This window comes from Stegostoma tigrinum, chromosome 19 (genome assembly GCF_030684315.1).
Source record: "Stegostoma tigrinum isolate sSteTig4 chromosome 19, sSteTig4.hap1, whole genome shotgun sequence".
NCBI classification, from domain to species: domain Eukaryota; kingdom Metazoa; phylum Chordata; class Chondrichthyes; order Orectolobiformes; family Stegostomatidae; genus Stegostoma; species Stegostoma tigrinum.
In genome coordinates this window covers 59371182-59392199 of record NC_081372.1, presented here as the reverse complement: position 1 = coordinate 59392199, position 21018 = coordinate 59371182, and the positions used below count along the sequence as shown (strand labels likewise).

At 41.8% G+C, this 21018-nt stretch overlaps 1 protein-coding gene across 3 annotated transcripts in view; it reads right to left on the bottom strand.

The window, feature by feature from the left end:
- Nucleotides 1–1026: 1026 nt before the first annotated feature.
- rae1 (ribonucleic acid export 1) overlaps nucleotides 1027–21018 on the bottom strand; it is a 40097-nt gene continuing 20105 nt past the window's right edge. For all 3 annotated transcript variants that reach the window (XM_059652878.1, XM_059652877.1, XM_059652879.1), the window contains exons 4-13: nucleotides 20206–20298; nucleotides 17487–17573; nucleotides 16163–16249; nucleotides 15334–15405; nucleotides 14254–14361; nucleotides 13087–13193; nucleotides 12922–13000; nucleotides 9344–9538; nucleotides 7675–7760; nucleotides 1027–1235 (exon numbers count right to left, since the gene is read on the bottom strand). In XM_059652878.1, the coding sequence (XP_059508861.1) occupies nucleotides 1229–1235; nucleotides 7675–7760; nucleotides 9344–9538; nucleotides 12922–13000; nucleotides 13087–13193; nucleotides 14254–14361; nucleotides 15334–15405; nucleotides 16163–16249; nucleotides 17487–17573; nucleotides 20206–20298 (921 nt within the window). In that variant the 3' untranslated portion in view covers nucleotides 1027–1228. The remainder of the gene's footprint in view (nucleotides 1236–7674; nucleotides 7761–9343; nucleotides 9539–12921; nucleotides 13001–13086; nucleotides 13194–14253; nucleotides 14362–15333; nucleotides 15406–16162; nucleotides 16250–17486; nucleotides 17574–20205; nucleotides 20299–21018) is intronic.

Here is a 21018-nt window from a genome sequence, read left to right as displayed (position 1 = left end):
GTCATGATGAATCACTGTTTATTGTCTTGTAACTGAAAGCAACAAGCTCTGCGTGTTCTCTGCAATGCTCTCATCTCATTTGCATTAGTTCCAAGACAACATAACTGCCCTCACTTAAACTACCAAAGTGCCTCTTCCCTAAATCCACATTTGCAGCTCATTGAGTGTTCCTGCAGTACATAAGCAGAGAAATACACTGCATATGAAACAATGGTCAAATTTACGTTAGCGCAGAAGACACCAAGTTAGCAAAAAGCAAAACTTCAGCAGTGGACCAAACTTGAGTATTTTTAGAAACATGAGGAAAAGTTGATTAAATTTCACCACAGTTCCACGAGACATCTGCATCACAATATGTGGCAACTCGGCGTCAGCGAAACATCAAAGTTACAATTGCATCATCGCATCACTACCATTACCTCTTGCTACTTCAAGTTTTTTGGAGGGATATGAGCCAGGAGCAGGCAGGTGGGACTAGTTTAATTTGGGATTATGTTGGGCATTGACTGGCTGGACTGAAGGGTCTGTTTCTGTGCTGGAGGATTCTATGACCATGCATACAGCAACTTGGTGCTGTAGTGGAAGGCTTTAAAGACATTTTGAATGAGTGAATCAACATGGCCACATGCCCATACATTTTATCTGTACCTTGTAAGATCAGGTGACTAGAATCAGCTAGGATGCCTCGTCATGAAATCTGTACATTCTAGGCTCCACCCTTTCATACTGAATGCTTTAATTCGAACCATAGAAAAAAGCTTTTAAAGGTGCAAGTTTGCCATTGTGCCAACCTCGCAAGTAAAATGTAACTCTAGGTTGTCTGGATCTTTTATCTCATTTAATTAACAAGCATGATCATCCTGATTTTGGATTATGAAAACAACACAGCAGCAGTTATCCTTAGCCCCTGTTACCTGTGTGAGGGCACACCTGCTGTTGCTCTAGTGTTGGCACTGTCGTGGCAATATATTGAGGCACAGCTGAATTTTCTTTCCTGCTGTCTTTCACATTTTAAAAACAACCAAAATAATTAAATGAAAACTTTATTATGGGAAAATATACGAAACAGGATAATCTGATACAAGGCATGCTGTGTGGTCCAAGAAAACAGCAAGAGCAACACAGATCAAGGCAGCAGCTGTAGCTATGGCTCCACGAGTTAAAATGTCTTTCTCTGATGGCTCTGTCTCTGAAGTGGTTTCAAAAAAAAATCACCAAAATTGCATGTTCAAATCCTGAAAAAGGAGAAAATGAAAACAACAGTATTAGACCAAGCCATTAGCTGATCCTTTTCCCCAACCTTTGGGGACAAACCTCTCTTGCTGAACTAAAATGAACACTGCATGTCAGCATTATGCTCTTCAAGGCTAGGGGTAGCATTGATTACAGTCAATATTAAGAGGGGTGAATCTGTTCTGCATACACTTCTAAACTTTGTCAAGGTTACATAGAAATTTTCCTTAATCTCTGAAGAAGATTGAATTCAATGGAGTGGGAGAAATACAAAAAAGAGCTTCACTCTGATAATCTCTTGTTGTATTGAAATGTCCAATGCAAGTCTGACATTGTCCAGCTGCATATGGATGGCATTTTCCCAATCTCCCTGTAATTTTTGAATGAACATGTCCAGTAACATTGAAGAATGTACAGCACAGGAAGACTCCACTCGGCCTAACAGGTTTACGTTTCTCACAGACTTCCTCCCACACTTTACTTCAGGTCAATCCACTAGCATTTTCTTCTATTGCTGTGTCTTTCACATTTCCTGCATCACATTAGTAATGATGTTTCAACAGTCACTTATTAGATATACAGCAGGTTGTTATGAAAGTTACTATATTGATGCAAGTCTGTCTTTTCTTATGAGTATTTCTTACAAGTGGCTTCACTTAAATTGCTCATGGATAGTAAAGAGGTGGAAAACAGTCTCTAAAGAGGAGTTAGCTGTTTTAAATTGGGAAAAAATGATGGGTGCAGTAAAAGGTGCTTTGAATTTTTACCGTGCCAGGTGTGAAGTGGACTTGGCCATCGTAATATTGACACTATTAGGTATCTCCAACACCAGTAAAGACAGACAGCTGTGAAACCCCTGGAGAACTTGCTCAAAAGACCCACAGGTGACTCAAAGTAAGACCAAGGAGGTGCTGGGCCAATGGTGGCTGTGCCAGGTGGGAGATCAGAGCCGTGTCTAGTTCTGTGGCACAGAAAGATGGTACAGCATACTTACTGTGCATTCTTCAACTCAAGAACGGATATCACCAACTGCACGTCTTTTGAAGAAAAGAAATCAAACTGTTAAAATGGTGACTCACTTTCGATGTTTGGAGATGGCGCAGGGGGAATAATCGAGGCTGGGAAGAGTTAGCAGATCTAATGAGAACTGTAGTACTAGTCCACAAGCAGCCAGGTTATTTGACTCCTATTTCACAGATTAAAGATGATGGATTTAACCACATTAATTTCAGTTGTCCGGCCACTACAACTATCACAGGGAACTATCTAGACATGTATTTGCCTTCACTTGAAGGCATACAGGTAATGACCTAGTGCTATTATCTCTGGCCTAACCAGCTTCACTGTCATCCCGTGAATGAATAAAAACAAATGTTGATTCTTAAGGTGACAAGATTCTATGTGCAGTTAACTGTGTAACTACTACACAGCAGCCTGGGTGGGTAATCCTAGTTGAACCTAACCAACATACACATCAGGGGAAGGCCCAAAGACATCAATTCCCAATTCTGACAAAGTGACAGATGACCCTGGTTTCTCTCTATACAGATGCTGACTGATGTGCCAAACATTTCCATTGAAGTAAAAATACTTCTGAGGAAGGGTCTAGGCCTGAAACATCAGCTTTCCTGCTCCTCTGATTCTGCTTGGCCTGCTGTGTTCATCCAGCTCTACACACCTTGTTATCTCAGATTCTCCAGCATCGGCAGTTCCTACTATCTCTGGAGTAAAAATACCTCTTATTTCCAACACTTCAAAAAGCACAGGAGTTCTTGAGCCTCTCCCTCCCACTTTCAGCAAAAATCTCTCAGCTCCTGCCTGAGACCATGGATTTCCTAAAGAAAAACGGTGGGAGAAACAGACTAGGCCCCCTGTCCTGCTCACCAAAGAAGAGAAACAGAGACAGATCCATCGGGGCTGGGTTTAAATAACACCAAGCTCACATTTGCCTACTCCAGGCTCATATCACACAAAAGCCAGGGCCTGAAGTGGGTTGTTTTCTTGGCCTGATACTTGGGTAGATTTTTATTTTAAGGTCCTGACTACCCAATCCTGATGGTGGGGTGCACAAAAAATGGCAAAATCCAGGTCTATGTCTCCATTCCTTCCAATAATACATCAATTCCTCCTTAAGTAGCAACTGGAGCATGACACAACATGTGTCCAATGTCACCTTGTAATTTAAAGCACAGGGCACCTTTGATCATGACCAGCAGGTTTTCTGCTTCCACTTATGTCTTATGATAGACTTCCAAACATTACACGTCTATGATTTGTGTATCAGCATTGTCTGTAAAGGCTGTTGAGTAACATTCTGTGAGATGTTGCATTTCTTTTGCTTGTTTATGGTAATATAGCAGTCACTGCCCATCCCTGAGTTGCTTGACTCCATTAAGAATGTTGGACTAGGTCACATGTAGGCCAGTAAAGTGCCAGATTGTACTGAAGGAGTTTTTCCAGCAAATCAGCAGCATTTGTGTCAATTACTGTATTTTAGTCCACAAACAGCCAGATTTATTGAATGCCATTTTGCAAACTAAGGGTGATAGATTTAAGCTCATTAGTTCAGGGTTACCAGACCACTACTATAATAACGAAGCTACATTAACCATATGGTAATTGAAAACTGACACATTCCGTCTCCATCTACAATAATTAACAAACAAGTATCATATTGGTCTAAAATGAAGACTGCATGTTAGCATTATGCTCTTCCAGACTAGGGGTATTTGAAATTTACTTGATGCTGCACTGAGTCTCTGTGTGGCACTGGGTGTGTGTGGCTTATTTATTGGTTCGGTTTGGCAAGTATGGAGATTAACATCACTGGAGGTGGTGTTCAGGAGCTGTGGAGGTGGCAAGTCCTACTTCCTATCCCTGATTGTCATAGGGAAAGCTACAGTTGAGGAAAAGGGCTGGGGAAAGCTCCTATCACCAGCAGAGGCTGTTTGGAAGGGCCTCATGGGGTAGAAATAATGTAGAGACACTACGCGCCTTGCGCTCCAGCCAGACGTGAAGTCGACAGAATCTTACAATTCCTGCGCAGAAACAGAACCATTCAACAAGCTACGTAAGAAAGGAAGAACTGGGAATCTGGTGTGTTCTACTTGTCTGATGAAACCATTGTTTGGAACAATAGCAATCATTATCGATTATTCTTTTGATCAGGATGAGCTATGCTCCAGGTTGGCTGCTTTGGACACTGACCGTTCAGATTGACTAATTATTTAGCCAATGAGCCCAAGCTCTGGTGAATGCTAATTGCAATCCCCTCTCCCAGGCCCTAGCTGCAGTGTTAACTGCAGTGTTTCAACCTCATTGCTAACACTACCACCAAGACCAGGCCACTGATACGGAAGAAGTTAGACCCAGGCCCTTTCTTGTGTGCACGTGTCAGTATCACAGATGAAATGCAGCAGGAAACCCTAATGCAGTCATGAAATGAATATTCTGGGTTCACATCTTGAATTCCTTCACATCAGTAATGTCTAACGTTTCATGTCAGTTTACTCGGATGAGGGCATGCATTTACTGTCCCAGGAAAAACATTTACAAAACAATTGAAGTAAAATAGGCAAGAAATATCAATTCTTGAGAACAGTCCCAGTTTCATTAAATGCTTGTACCATAAGTTTTACACCAAGGATTGGAGACCATTCCACATGCAAATCATTAGAACTGAAAGCAGCATCTCAGCACAAATACAAATCCATATTCTACCAATGCACGTTGGACCCAGTGCTAGGATATAAGGCCCAAACCACAAATTGCTGGAAAAATCTCAGAAGGTCTGGCAGCATCTATGCAGAGACAAACAGAATTAATGTTTTGGGTCCAGGGACTCTTCTTCAAAACTGCCAATGTTTTCCAGCAATTTCAATTTTTGTTTCTGACTTCCAGCGTCTGCAGTTCTCCGGGCTTTTTTATTTGGCTAAGCTACAGAGGTTCATCACAGGAATGTGATGAACACACGTGTCCAAGAATGTGCACATTAGGTGAATTAACCACAGTAAATGCAGAGCTTTGAATATTGGGAAGGGTGCTCTTCAGAGGGTTGGTGGAGATTTGATGGGCCAAATGGCCTTTTCCACACTACAATTCTAAAAATGAAAAGTGTTACTGGGGGATGATACACTGCAGCCCCTGCAGGGTCCACTGGTCCCTGAAAACCCCAAGATCATCTCTACCCTTTCTGGGGGCATAAAGTATCTCAAGCTATTCTGAACAGGAGCAGGATTTCTCCTCATATCCATGTCAATAATTATCTTCCGACCAACATCATGTTATCTGGTCTTTACCCCATTACTGTTTAAGGGACCTGTACACAAACTGAATGTTTCCCTACATTGCAGCAGTGACTACAGTTCAAAAATGCATTGAATAAAGTATTTCTAAAATGCCCTAGGATAACTGAAATGTAGGAGGGGAGGAGTGGCCTTATCGCTAGACTATAAATCTGGAGACCCTGGTAACATTCTGGGGATCTAAGTTCATATCCTGCTATGGCAAATGGTAGAATCGAAATTCCAGATTTTAAAAAAAAATCAAACTAAGAGTCTATTGGCAGTTGTGAACCATTGTTAATTGTTGGAAAGACTCATCTGGTTCACTAATCTCTTTTAGTGAACACATGACATAGAGATGCCGGTGTTGGATAAGTCAGAAATCACACAACACCAGGTTCTCATCCAACAGGCTTATTTGAAATCACAAGCTTTTGGAGCACTGCTCCTTCATCAGGTGAAATGCCCCAAAAGCTTGTGATTTCAAATCAATCTGGTGGACTGTAACCCGGTGTCATGTGATTTCTGACTTTAGGGAAATAAATTTGCCATCTTTACCTGTTCTGGCCAACATGTGACTCCATACCCAGTCAATGTGGTTAACTCTTAATTGCCTTTGATCAATTAGAGATGAGCAACAAATGCTGGCCTAGCCGGTGACGCTAACATGGATAAATAAAAAAACGTATACATGCAAGTGCTTATATCTGAAATCTTCATTCATAGAATAGCACCATCTTACGCATGGCCAGCATTTATTGATCATTTCCAATGGCTCCCATTGGATAACTGGTGAGGTGGTGAGCCACTGCTTAAATCATTGCGGCCCACGTGATGTAGATGCACCATACTACTGTTAGGTAGGGAATTCCAGTAGTCGGATCCAGCAACAGTGAAGAAATATTCCAAGTTTGGATAGTGTGTGGCTTGGAGGGAAACTTGCTGGTGTGGTGTTCCCATGTATTTGCTGCCCTTGTGTTTCTACATGGTAGAGATGTTTGGTTTAGGAAGTGCTGTTGTAGGAGAGTTGACAAATTGCTCTAGTGTATTTGCAGGTTGCACACAGTGCTGCCACTGCATTTCTGCCAGTGGGAGGGAGTGAATATTTAAGATGGTAATGGGATGCTGATGAAATGTACTCTTTTTCCTGGATGGCAAGAGTTCTTCAAGTATTATCGAAGCTATGCTCATCCACATGAGTTGAGGATATTCCATGACATTTCTGACTGGTGCCTCATGGTAGTGAAATGGCTTTGGAGGTTCAGAGGTGAGTAACTCACTATTCTTATATTACTGTGGCTGGTGCAGTTCATTTACCAGTCAATGACAGTCCCCATATAGTAAGGGATTTAACAACAAGAATCAAGGGGACATGGTTTAGACTCTCACTACCTGTCATCTGATGGCACAAATGTTACTTGCCACCAAATTAGCCCAAGTCTGGATGTTCACATCTTACTTCATGTGGATATGGACTGTTTCATTGTCCAGGACACAGCCCCGAAAAACTGCTGTAATAATATCTCAGGCATCGAGCATCGCAACCATTTTCCTTTGTGCTAGGTACGAGAGTGAAGATTCTCTCTCCCAATATCCCCAATTCCCACCGAATTAAAACTTGCCACACTCAGTTAAATGTTGTCATAATGTCAAGGATTATCAGTCACATGTACCAAGGATACTGAAACTCATGTTCCCATGGACTAACAAATATCTTAAGTTGCCGATTCGAACAGACCTTGTTACTTTGAATATTTAACTGTCAATGAGCTAACAGTAGCACAAATTTTCCAAAATTGTTGATTCTCAAAATCTGAATACAACAAAGTAGGAAACAATCCAAATGTTCATGGGCTTAAAGACGTGATTTAATTTGAGGGCACTGAGAGGTTTCACATCTAGATGAATGAACTCAAGTAATTTAAGTAGCTTTCCAGATTTGTATTCAATCTGGCAATAAGCAGCGGCCTGGCTGACTTGTCTCTTTGCTCATTTTGGTGCAACAATTGCAGAAAAGATAAACATGGCACAAGGGATGCGTCAAATCAGACAGAACACTAACTCCACCCACTACTGGACATGGCAGTAACTCCACCCCTCCATCTGGATAATCAGGAATTAGCTCACTGCCTGCAGTAAGCCTACCTGTGGTACTCACCCTTTCTTGTTCCTGGGTTTCAGCTCCTCTGCAGCATTACGCAGGAAGATGTAATTCTTCTTCTGTGGGTTGAAATATTCATGACCCTGAAAAAAAATGCTCAAATGTTTTTGTGACCAATTAAATTCTAGTGACAGCAAAGTCAAAATACAAGCACAATCTCTGGTCACAGCTACGACATTATCTTAACCTCTTCCCTCACTTTATCAACAACAGAAGCCAGGGATTTGCAAACATGTGTCCACCTGTGGAAATTCTGTTATGCAATTAACCCTAGTAACTGTCCACAGATTTGTCTTTTCACACCACATGCTACAGGGCTTATCTGAGCATTACTTGAATTTTTTAAGGGGATAATGCTCTATGTAATTGAGTCTATCTTAGCATTAAACAGTGCAACCACACACTGTGCTTCCAAAGCAACAACTCAAGACCTCAGCTAGCAATCTATTCCCATATTGTGCACTAATGAGATTAAAATATAATGCTACCACAAGTTGAAGTATAAATTGAAGTAAATTATGGAAAATAATGGGCTTGTTTTTTTAAAATTAGTCCTAATCAGGGATTAACGAAAGACTAAAACGACATCAAGACACAGTTTGGACTAAATCCTTCTGACTAAATATTATGAAAAACACTAAATCAGACATGATATTGCCTCCAACTTCTGTAAATGCAAAATGTGCTGAGAAGAGTTTTGGGCCTGCATGCCACTTTTGAAATTCATGATGTTATTCGCAGTTTGGATTGAAATTCAATTTTTTTTGGAGGGTGGGTGGGGGAGTAGGTTACAAGGTGCAGGTGCTTGGCACATCTGTGGTTGTCCAGTTCGCATTGCTCACAGCAGGGATCAAGTTATATGTCAATCACTGTATTCCAACTCAGTGCCAGCCAGAATTCAGGTTGACATGCTTAGGCAAAGACACATGATATTGATCACTACAGTACACAGTGAAAGCTGTGTGAAGCTTCATCAATACATCAGCCAATTTCTTCAGTTGAGTAACTGGTGTTGGGTTTGCTTCCTCATATATGCAGAGCTAGCTGAACCCAGACTGAAACAGAATTAACCTCGTTGGATAAAGAACAGGAGACCCATCTGTTCAGCAACTTCTGCTCTCTATATTCTGGAATCAGATAAGAGCAATGTAGTTTCTGAGTCACTCCCAACCACAGACATGTAACTTGCCAACATTCAAACCTATAGCTTGCATGTTTCACTGTGCACGATAACTGCGGAATTTAATCACAACAAAAAAATCCACAATAAAAAGTGGAGCTGAAGACAAACTAGTAGAGAAGAAAAATCTATTTCCAGCAAGTATTAGGTGTAGATTGATTGATTGATCAATTTAGAATTAATTTGGCAACAGAATGCAGGGAAGTGTTCCTTACAGAAAGTAAATTTTATTAAAAGCGCACCCACTACAACAGCTAGCTCTTTCATAGCTATAAGAGAGTACCCCCATCTACCATAGCAGAAAGACAGCCTCGTAACTGAGCTAGCTCTTTTCACAGGTGATGGGGATAACACTCCATCCTGGAACCAGCTCTTGCCACAGATGTCCCAAGAAAACTAAAGGCATGATTTTTGCCTGACCAAAAGTTCTATTATTTATGACCATTACTAAGGTATCTATGCAGACAGCAGGACACCTGTACTTACCTTTGACCAGTCATAACTTGACGAATAGGCAAAGATGTTTCCATTATTATTGAAGCAGCAGGCAGCTATTTGCTGGTCAAGCTGTTCTGAGGTTTTGAGCTTAGTGCGAGCATCTTTGTCCCAAAAACTGAACCTGCCGTCGGATCCTACAGTGGCCAGTGTGCCATGGAGAGGATGGAATGCAATTCCATTCACCTGGGAGAAGTGGAAATAGGGGAGATTTTTAAATGACATGCTGGAGAAATGGGCAGCACATTCTTTAACAAATCGCTGCTCACTATTCAGCACTGAGGTTTTCTTGAATATGAACAGCTTCTACAATAAATTAAAGATGAATTTGGACCTTAAGCTAGTATTTTACAGCAACGCTGTTTGAGATGTTAGGCATATGTAGTTAATTTTTATTTACTAAATCAGAAATAAAAAGTATCATTGTACAAGCATGAATTGTCCTTCTGTATTTCAATCTTGTGCTTTTTCTTAATTGTAAAAACATAAGATAAAAGACAGAATTTTTACTATTGTAACGCTATAAGCCCTTGGTTACTGAACATGGACAGAAACTTATTAAAACGACCACATGCATGTTTGCTTACCTGCGCTGAATGTGTCAATAGGTCTAAAATTAGTGCTTTGGTGACCACAGATTAGCACTGGCACATTCCTGCTGGACAACATCATTTTCAGAATGCTAAGTTGGGCCTGCAGCTGTGGGTTACGCTGCCACCTTTCTGAGCAGCGGCTATGAAGCAACATGCAAACATATGTGCCTCTCTTACAAGTGCAACAGTACAGTGCATTGTCAAATTTTTGAGTAAGTTACAGCATCAGAATAGCACCAACATGGTCTCCTGTTCTATATTAACATAGAGATACACCTCAAATTGCAAATCAAGCTATGGTATTATTTATCCTTGGGTCTTAAACTCAAGGAACAGTTATTCAATCATATGAATCAAAAGGAAAATCCTGTCAGTAATTAACCCAAAGCTGCACAAAAGCAAAATATTGTGGATTCTGGAAAGTGGAAATAAAAACGTTAGCAAAGCTCAGCAGGTTAGACCGCATTTATGAACAGAGAAACAGGTTTAGTATTTCAGATTGATGGCTTTTTACAAAAACAAGAAAAAGTTAGAGATTAACTGGTTTTAACAAGCACAGATGCAGGGATAATGGAGAGGACTGGTGAGAGTTGAAAAGTCTGTGATAAGGTGGAAGCTGGAGAGATTACATGACAAAAGTGATGATCATGCAAGGCAGAACGGGATGACAATGGGGACATAAAACAAAAAGTGGGTCTAGAGGAGGTGACAATGCTAAATCATGATTCACAGCTATTCTCCCGAAAAATTGGGAGTAATGATTATCTCAAATTGTTGAACCCAGTGTTGAGTCTGGGTAGCTTGTAAAGCTCTTAATCAAAAGAGTATGGCAAAATGTTCCAAGATAACAAAGTGTGAAGCTGGATGAACACAGCAGGCCAAGCAGCATCTCAGGAGCAAAAAGCTGATGTTTCAGGCCTAGACCCTTGATCAGAGCTCTGAAGAAGGGTTTAGGCCCGAAGCGTCAGCTTTTGTGCTCCTGAGTTCATCTAGCTTCACACTTTGTTATCTTGGATTCTCTAGCATCTGCAGTTCCCATTATCTCTGGCAAAATGTTCCCCTGGCTTACACTTGACCATTGGTGGAAACAGTGGAGATGTTCACAAAGCTAGCAATAAACCTTCCTTTGGTCTTTCAGGGTACAGGAGACTGGATTGTGAGCAACAAACAAGAATGTACCATGCTGAAAGGAATATAACGTTTTTTTCACCTGGTAACAGCATTTGGAGACTAGGAACAGTGGGGATGGAGCAGGTCAAAGGGCAGATGTTGCATTTGCATGCTGACACAGGCCAATGCTGTGGGAAGGGGAAAGGCCATTGGATGAAATTGAAACGTGAACAAGAGTGTCACAGAAGAAATTATTCTTTTTAAATGCTAAAAGGAGGGAAACAAGGATTTGATGGTGCTAGCTTTATGTTGTAAGTAATAGTGAAGGCAGAGCTTGTCATTTTAATTCTCTCCATCAATCTTAGCCCTGTCCTTGGCCTCCTACATAGATCCAATGAATGTGAGAAGTGATTCAAGGAACAGTACATCCTCTTTTCTTTATGAACTTTACAGACTTACAGATCCAGCTCCAGATCCTGACCACTGTTCCCATTGTTATCAGACAGCCAGTGCTTGTAATGCTTGCACCTTGCTTCTGACTTATTACCATACCTGTTTGCTTTACAATCATTATGCCATTTGTCATTGTTAGGGATGCCCATGACAGAACAGCAAAAAATGGTCGACAAAAGCCCCAACAAGCTTTACGGTACATGTTTAACAGAAATTATGAAGTGAGAGAAACACTTATTTAATGTATTCTCATACAGGGGTCAATAGCTGTCTGTTTCCTCAGTAAGACTGGATGTGCAGCTTTCTTTGCCTATCCTAAAGATAAGAACATTTCCTATCAATTAGTGGTTTCCTCTTAAAATTTCTCTAATCAAATCAGTCATAATACTACTAGTAGGTTTTAATTAAGATTCTTCAAGCCAATCATACCGATTCCAAAGTGTTACAGAAAGATATATACATATAAATCACTAAAAATATTAGAAGAAAGGTTTAAAAACTAATTACCTCCCTTATCTCATTATAGTCCTGGTTGAGAGATAAAAGGTCATAGGTAGTCACAGAGGGCTCAGTTTCTCACAGACCAAAAGGGCCCATTCAGATCACAGCAACAAACGAATAGTGACGTACTGGAAACCCAATCACAGTTGAACAACCCAGCACTAATTAACCAAAAGTATACAGTGAGGGAGTATCTGCCACCATGTTAAAGTTACAAGAAAAATGTATAAAAGACAATTCACTTGTTTTAAAATTAGACTGTCATTGATTTTCTTCCAATCTGAGCTGACGATTAAGGGGGTAACTGAACCCTCATGTCACTGCCAGATTTGGGTTAGTCTTTGGCCTCCCCCTGCATTGTACTGGTGGATGCATGAAATAAATTACCATGTGCCCAAATTCTGCTGTCTCCTGACAATGTATTACCTCCGTGAACTTGCTCTTACAACCATTTAAGCTCTCCAGCCTTGTATCCTATCACAGACCTTCTCCTTTCAGCTTTTCTCCATACTTGCTTGAAATTTGTTATACCTCCGATTGTTTCCGCATTTTGATGAAACGTCATTGACCTGACACATTGACTTTATTTCTCTATCCACGTGTTGAGCATATGTGCAATCAGAGGGCATGTTTGTGGATGCATTACAATGGCAGGGAAACACGAAATAGATGAGATCTGGTGTGCAGCTAGCTCTGGGAATGATGTACCAGATGACCAGTTCCTGTGCTGAAATCTGTTGAGAGAAATCAGGTTGTATAGACTGGAAACTAAGTGCTTGTATTTCAGACCCAACTCCCAAGCTCCTTACTCGATTCTAAATCCATGGGAAAAAAAGTAGTAGGAAATTAGGTGTACAATTAATGATTACACTGATAACATGGCTAGACTAAATGTTCACCGTCAGTACTCACAGCGTAAATATCCTGAGGCCCAGACGTATTGGTTGTTCCATTAGATCGGTGGCATTTAAAAGTGAAGTTATCTTTTGCACTATTTAAAACAAAACATTGTTTAGCGGTTTGTTGAAGCATCACATCAGAGAAACGAGGAACTGGCCAAAAACCAGGAATACTTACGGGTTGGGAGGGTTTATATAATGAATGGCCACTCGCCCCTCAATGCTTCCAAGTGCAAATCCTGTTGGCTTGTTCTGTTTATCTTTGAAGATGGCAACACAGCGATGCTGAGAAAGATGGTTTGAAAGAAGTTGAGGATGTGATCTTTGCAATATGAATCCAATAGATTACATACCTACTATATTTATTTCAATCATGGACACAGGAGGGAGTGGCACTGTCTGTTTAATCCCCATCATTCACTGTACCACCTGAACCACTATAGTTCCTGTGGTGAAGTTACTCCTAAAGTGCTATTAGACAGGGAGTTCCAAACTTTCACCTGATAGATTTAAAAAATAAATTTCTAAGGAAGGAAAGTGAGAGACTTGGGAGAGAAATGGGGGAGAGGACTGGCAGTATTCTCAGATGTCTGTTTGTGCAGGTTTGAGGTTATGGCATTAAAAAATACTAATGAAGAAACCTTGGTGACTTGTGTTGGGAATAGATGACAGCAAGAGATACTTCAGAAATAAACAATCCAATTATTTTCATGACAATTTGGACTAATCATTTGGCCTAATTAGCTCATCCTGCACTGGATAGTAACAATGATGGACCGTAAAAGCTTTGAGGGAAGGAATGGAAGTATAACCAACTCCTGATCTGTCTCCAGTAAACGGGCTCCAATTTGGGTCAGGATAGGTGTGGATTCCCCAGAGTCACATACTATGTTTAAGTTTTGCCATCCAAGTCCACAGATGAAGATGGCCCAATTTAGCAAATTATTTGATAATCAATTATCATCACCATAGGGTTGACTCTTTTATTTATTCCCCTGGGGATTTATATTGCACTACACAGGTACACTTACTGAAGATATCCAAGAGACTCAAACATATGGTAAATTACTCTAACTGAATTGCCTCTGATGTTTTTTTCAAAAAGGGACAGATATTATAGATGAGAGTCCAGGTTGACTGGAAACAATGATTGGCTAAAAATAAACATGAGGGAACTGTAGAAACCAGAAACTCTGAATAACAAAGAGAAGCTATTGAAAACAGCAACAGGAGCACTGGCCATATGTAGGCTTGTGCAACAGTCTACATTAATCATAGAAAGACATGTTTCCTGCTGTTGGAATGGTTCCCTTTATCCAGCAGTCAGCTGCAGCCGGCATTGTACCTGATGCTTGAGAGGAGAGTCTATCCTCTTGAATTCAGAAGGCTGGTTCTCGAGCTGATAGACTATCAGTCCTCTCTCTGCAGTGGCAACCACTGCCATTGGATACAACTGTCATTTAAAAAGAGAGTGATGGCAAAAATAAGGAATCTTGAATGACCATTTACTTGAACAACATAACAAAGCTAAAACAAAGAAAACTATTGTGGTGACATATTTCTCTGCCCCAATCCACTAATGCTTTCCTATCATACAGAATGGAAATTGGGTATTCTAACAGCACCCTGTATAATACATAGTAGAGATTAATTATCGCATAAAAATGTATTAGTCTCAAATTTTTGAAATATGTTCCCAATTTATTAACTACAAATACAGATTTTAATTGCTCCATCTCATTGTTAAAGGCACATATGATGAGTGAAGAATTCTGTAAAAAGCCTCGATTACATTAGCTTCCAAATATCACTACTTCAGAAAGAATGTCTGGAATTAGTTAATTAGTTTCATTAACTAATTACTTAACAACTAGGTAGGAATCAATAAAGGTGCATATCATCCCCAATACAGTTTAAATTCATGTTCCTAGAAACAAGGGTAATTGGACACAATACAACGCAGCTTCACAGCTGATCAGTTGGCCTGTCTCAGTCCGATTGAATTCTGGTTTGTCATTCAGTGGGCTGTTAATGGAGAGTGTGTTGCCCTCAACATCTCCTTACAAGATGTGCTCCCATGAACATATCTATTATTTGGATGAACCATTATACCGACTGTTAGGAAGATGGGTTATGACTATGGAAAGCACGTTTGTGTCATAGCTGATAAATCAATGAACCCATCTATTTTCCAATACTTCACATGTTTGCAAGGCAAGAATATGAAGATACAACATCAACAATGGTTTACCAATATTTTGTTCCTGTTCAGTCTATTATTCCAGGTTAAACAAATTATTATTAATTTGTGGGGTCAGGGCGAGTGAGTAGCACTCTGGTTTGCTTCATGGATCGATCACCAGCGATCTTACATGGCAGTTCCAACAAGACCCTACAAAGGTGTTGTTACAATACAGCTACCTACCACGTCAGCACAGTAACATCTCTCTGGCAGTTGCAACGTCAGCATGGGATTTGGAGAACGCGTGTCCCAGAACTGAAATACAAGACAAGCAATTAACATCCTTGCTCTACTATGCACTGTTCACCATCTAAAGATAGGAGCTCAAAATCAATTTAACATTGCCGCCTGTTTCCCAAACATTTATTTCACAAATGTTTTCTAGTTTATAAACCAAAATAACTGGCGGATGCTGTAACTCAGGAACAAAAACAAAGTCGCTGGAAAAGCACAGCAGGTCTGGCAGCATCCGTGAAGGAGACAACAGAGTTAACATTTCGGGTCCGGTGACCCTTCTTCAGTTTTCTTGTTTTACCCTAGATGTTAAGTTGGCCAATTTCAGGCAAGGCCTCACAGTTGAACTTTTTACAACTGTCTTCAGTATCCACTCCACTCAAGTCTCAGTTACTGTTAAAACAGAAAATCAAAAGAAGCCCGCCTATAATATTTGCAGGCTGCTGCTTCTGGACAGGGGCAACAGGATAATGGAAACACCAATGTTTCCAACTTCCCCCTGTCACATACCAACCCAGCTCATTGCTGTTCCTTCACTGCTGCCGAATCAAAATTCTAGAACTGCCTCATTAAGAGTGATTTTACAACACTGTCTGCAGTAATTCAAGAACACAGCCCATCATCATCTTCTAAAGGCAACTTGTCATGACAGCCCAATCTCACGGATAACATTTTGCTTCTACACGTCAAAGCAGTCAAATCACATACTCCCTTGCTCTGTATAATAGAACAGACAACACCTACAAGCTGAATATCAACACAAACAGTGCATTCATACCTTCAATGTCTTGTCCCAGCTTCCTGTCATTACGCAACTGTAGTTAGGTGCTTTGATCCAGTGAACAGTTTTAATGGGAGCGTCATGCTGTGGTTCAAATATATGTTATTACTAAGCTGTACTGCTTAGAGGACTCAAATATTTAGAATTTTTCCAGATACCATTGCAGCCTATTTCTTGACTCTCCTCTTTTAACAAACTACAATCATATTTGACCAAGCTCCATTAAAAAAAAAGGTTGTGTTTGGAAGACTCTGACGTTTTGTTACAGAACACTAACTTTTAATGAAAGGTGCTGGGTTTCCCAGTTGTCGTACAGAGATATGGGATGAGGCCATTCAGTTCTGCTGTAGCACTCAATTAGATCACATGTCAACTCCATTTACCCACCTTTGATCCATAGCCCTTGGTACCCTCAACTAACAGAAATCTATCAATAAAATAAAAGCAAAATACTGCAGATGCTGCAGTAAACAAAGTACTGTAAATAAACCAAAGAACTGCAGATGCTGGAAATGTGAAGCAAAAACAGAAACTGCAGGAAAAGTTCAGCAGGTCTGGCAGCGTCAGTGGAGAGAGAAAGCAGAGTTAATGTTTCGGGTTTGGTGATCCATCTGCAAAGTTCTAAACAGGATCGTCGGATTTGAAACATTAAGTCTGCTTTCTCTCCACAGATGTCGCCAGACCTGCTGAAGTACTGTAAATACTCTGGCTGTAGCGGTGGAATGAGAAACAAGAAAAATTTTAGGTCAAATAGAACAATTTTAATCTCAAATATTTTAATTCCTTCTTTTGGAATGGTGGTTCAGAATTCTATGATCATTTGTCTGGATCAGTGCTCCATGATTTCACTCCTGAATAGGCTGGACCTCATCTTACAAACATGCCCTTTTGAGCTAGGTGCCCCACCAAAAGAAACAGTTGTTTTGTACCAACCCTTTATAAACTTAAATTACATGACTGTATTATCCACAAGCCTTTTAAACTCAAGGGATCACATGCCAGTTTATGCAATTTACACTTCATTAAACCGTCCAAACTGATTGGAAATTGCCAGTGGTAAATTGTGAACATCAGTCTGTGCAATGATACTCCACAGCTACAGATGCTCACCCTTTGTCAATATATGTGTGAACTGACATCTCTCAAACATACGATGTACAGTCTAGTTTGTGACTGATCACCAGTTTAGTAGCCATTCACGTTTGCAGACTTGTATAATTTTGGAAGAAATATAACAAAATCCAGAAGGGAGAAAAGGCCTGAGCTTGTTTCATTCCCATTTGTCCAGAGTACACTTGCAAGTACCGTACTTTCCACTTACTTGTGCAATCTGTATTGCCTGATTGCTGTTGAGGTCCCACATCTTTGCAGTTTTATCACATGATGCTGTGATCACTTTGCTCCCATCCTTTAAGGATACAAAGCTGTATTACTGTTCATGGTTAAATGCAGGCCCACACTGTCAATGTGAACACTTCATACAGACTGTATGAAACAAAAAAGTGTATCGTGGCACAGTTTGAATAAACCCTCTGAATCATTGCGTATATTAAACTTCATTAAAGCTATTTTGGTGCATTTCATTCTTGTGTATCATATTCAAAAGCTCCTTCTGTAACGAGTTGGTGCTACTTCCTAAGGGCTGCTGGCCAATGAGAGTACCATCATCTTTAAATGCTATTCAGTCAAAACCCTGAAACTGACCCCCGCTAACACTGAGGTGTACTTTAACTTAATATACCATAGGCCCGCCTCCTCTTTCACAAGAGCAACAAGTAGAAATCAAATGCCAGCCAGCCCTTTAAAAAATAGCAGTGCCAGTAGGTAAGGTCTTGAAAACAGTTAGCAGGACTCTGCCTGGGATACTGTCCCATGTCATAGAGATCTACAGCATGCAGATACGCCCTTCGGCCCATCACATCATGCAGGTCAAAAACAACATCTAACTATTCCAAGATAATAAAATGTGAGGCTGGATGAACACAGCAGGCCAAGCAGCATCTCAGGAGCACAAAGGTGACGTTTCGGGCCTAGACCCTTCATCAGAGAGGGGGATGGGGAGAGGGAACTGGAATAAATAGGGAGAGAGGGAGAGGCGGACCGAAGATGGAGAGTAAAGAAGATAGGTGGAGAGAGTATAGGTGGGGAGGTAGGGAGGGGATAGGTCAGTCCAGGGAAGACGGACAGGTCAAGGAGGTGGGATGAGGTTAGTAGGTAGATGGGGGTGCGGCTTGGGGTGGGAGGAAGGGATGGGTGAGAGGAAGAACCGGTTAGGGAGGCAGAGACAGGTTGGACTGGTTTTGGGATGCAGTGGGTGGGGGGGGGGGGGGGGGGGGGAGGTGGGGAGAGAAGAGCTGGGCTGGTTGTGTGGTGCAGTGGGGGGAGGGGACGAACTGGGCTGGTTTAGGGATGCAGTAGGGGAAGGGGAGATTTTGAAACTGGTGAAGTCCACATTGATACCATTAGGCTGCAGGGTTCCCAGGCGGAATATGAGTTGCTGTTCCTGCAACCTTCGGGTGGCATCATTGTGGCACTGCAGGAGGCCCATGATGGACATGTCATCTAGAGAATGGGAGGGGAGTGGAAATGGTTTGCGACTGGGAGGTGCAGTTGTTTGATGCGAACTGAGCGGCGGTGTTCTGCAAAGCGGTCCCCAAGCCTCCGCTTGGTTTCCCCAATGTGGAGGAAGCCACACCGGGTACAATGGATGCAGTATACCACATTGGCAGATGTGCAGGTGAACCTCTGCTTAATGTGGAATGTCATCTTGGGGCCTGGGATAGGGGTGAGGGAGGAGGTGTGGGGGCAAGTGTAGCATTTCCTGCGGTTGCAGGGGAAGGTGCCGGGTGTGGTGGGGTTGGAGGGCAGTGTGGAGCGAACAAGGGAGTCATGGAGAGAGTGGTCTCTCCGGAAAGCAGACAGGGGTGGGGATGGAAAAATGTCTTGGGTGGTAGGGTCGGATTGTAAATAGCGAAAGTGTCGGAGGATGATGCGTTGTATCCGGAGGTTGGTAGGGTGGTGTGTGAGAATGAGGGGGATCCTCTTAGGGCGGTTGTGGCGGGGGCGGGGTGTGAGGGATGTGTTGCGGGAAATACGGGAGACGCGGTCAAGGGCGTTCTCGATCACTGTGGGGGGAAAGTTGCGGTCCTTAAAGAACTTGGACATCTGGGATGTGCGGGAGTGGAATGTCTTATCGTGGGAGCAGATGCGGCGGAGGCGGAGGAATTGGGAATGGGGATGGAATTTTTGCAGGAGGGTGGGTGGGAGGAGGTGTATTCTAGGTAGCTGTGGGAGTCGGTGGGCTTGAAATGGACATCAGTTACAAGCTGGTTGCCTGAGATGGAGACTGAGAGGTCCAGGAAGGTGAGGGATGTGCTGGAGATGGCCCAGGTGAACTGAAGGTTGGGGTGGAAGGTGTTGGTGAAGTGGATGAACTGTTCGAGCTCCTCTGGGGAGCAAGAGGCGGCGCCGATACAGTCATCAATGTACCGGAGGAAGAGGTGGGGTTTGGGGCCTGTGTAGGTGCGGAAGAGGGACTGTTCCACGTAACCTACAAAGAGGCAGGCATAGCTGGGGCCCATGCGGGTGCCCATGGCCACCCCCTTAGTCTGTAGGGCACTTAGCCCATAACCTTGTATGCCTTGGCATTGTAAGTGAACATCCAAATTCTTCCTCAATGTTGTGAGGTTTTCTGCCCCTACCACCCTTATAGGCAGATTGCCACCAACATTTAGGTGAAAATCTTTTTCCTCATTTGAGGAGCCAAAGTAACAAAAGGAACCAGGGAGAGAATGTAGCCCATTCCAGTTTGGTATACCATCTGATTCCTGTTTAAACAACTACAACTTCTTAGCTTCAAAGTCAGGGGATTGTCCAATTCACACTGAAATTCTTTACCTGACTGACCCTGTATTCCTTGACCTAAAAAGCTGGAAAGGTAATAAAAAGTACACCAAATTTCCTACTTTTATGACCGATCTTTTGACAAACACAGTACAAAACAAAGTGAATTTCTAACAATGAATATTTAACAGACATACATCACTCCAGCAGACATCTAGCACTGGACCCGTATGCATCTGCTGGGCCTTTGGAACAGTCTGTCCGCTGTCCTGAATCTCCCAGCAACGTACCTTCAAAAGTAAAAACAAAGTTTTTACAATGGTGCACAAATAGAAAAGTAGTATTAATGAACTAATGATTCGACTGACGGTATCATTCACACAAACAGAAAACCCAAGACTACTGAGAAATTTAGATGAAAGGATGCAACTGCACGAGTGAGCAGCTAATGACTAAAACTCTCTCCCAGGGCAAGTATTTAACCAAAGTGAGAGAAGTCAAGATGAGAACATTTGCTGCAACAGCATGGCCAATGAACCAATGTAAACACATATCCCAGATCAAAAAGATACCATGGACTTATACCAAATAACTCGTTTAAAATAGAAATCAGGAGCAGAAGTAGGCCATTTAGCCCTCTGATCCTGCTCTGCCAATCGACATGATAAAGGATCAGCCAAAATCATACTGTCAAATTACCGCTTTCTCATCATGCCTTCAAAATCTTTCTTGAATATATCCAATAACGTGGTCTCCTCAGCCTTCTGTGGTAGAAAATTCCACAGGTTCACAACCCATTGAGCGAAGAAACTTTTAATCATCTCGGTCCTAAATGGTTTACCCTGTATCCACGGACTGTGGCCCCGGTTCTAGACTCCCACACCCAGGGAAAACATCCTTCCTAGATCTAGTGCATCCAGCCTTGCTAGAATTTTAATCTTTTCAATCAGATACCCTCCCATCCTTCTAAACTTGAGCTAATACAGGACAGTTGAACCAAGCTCTCCTCA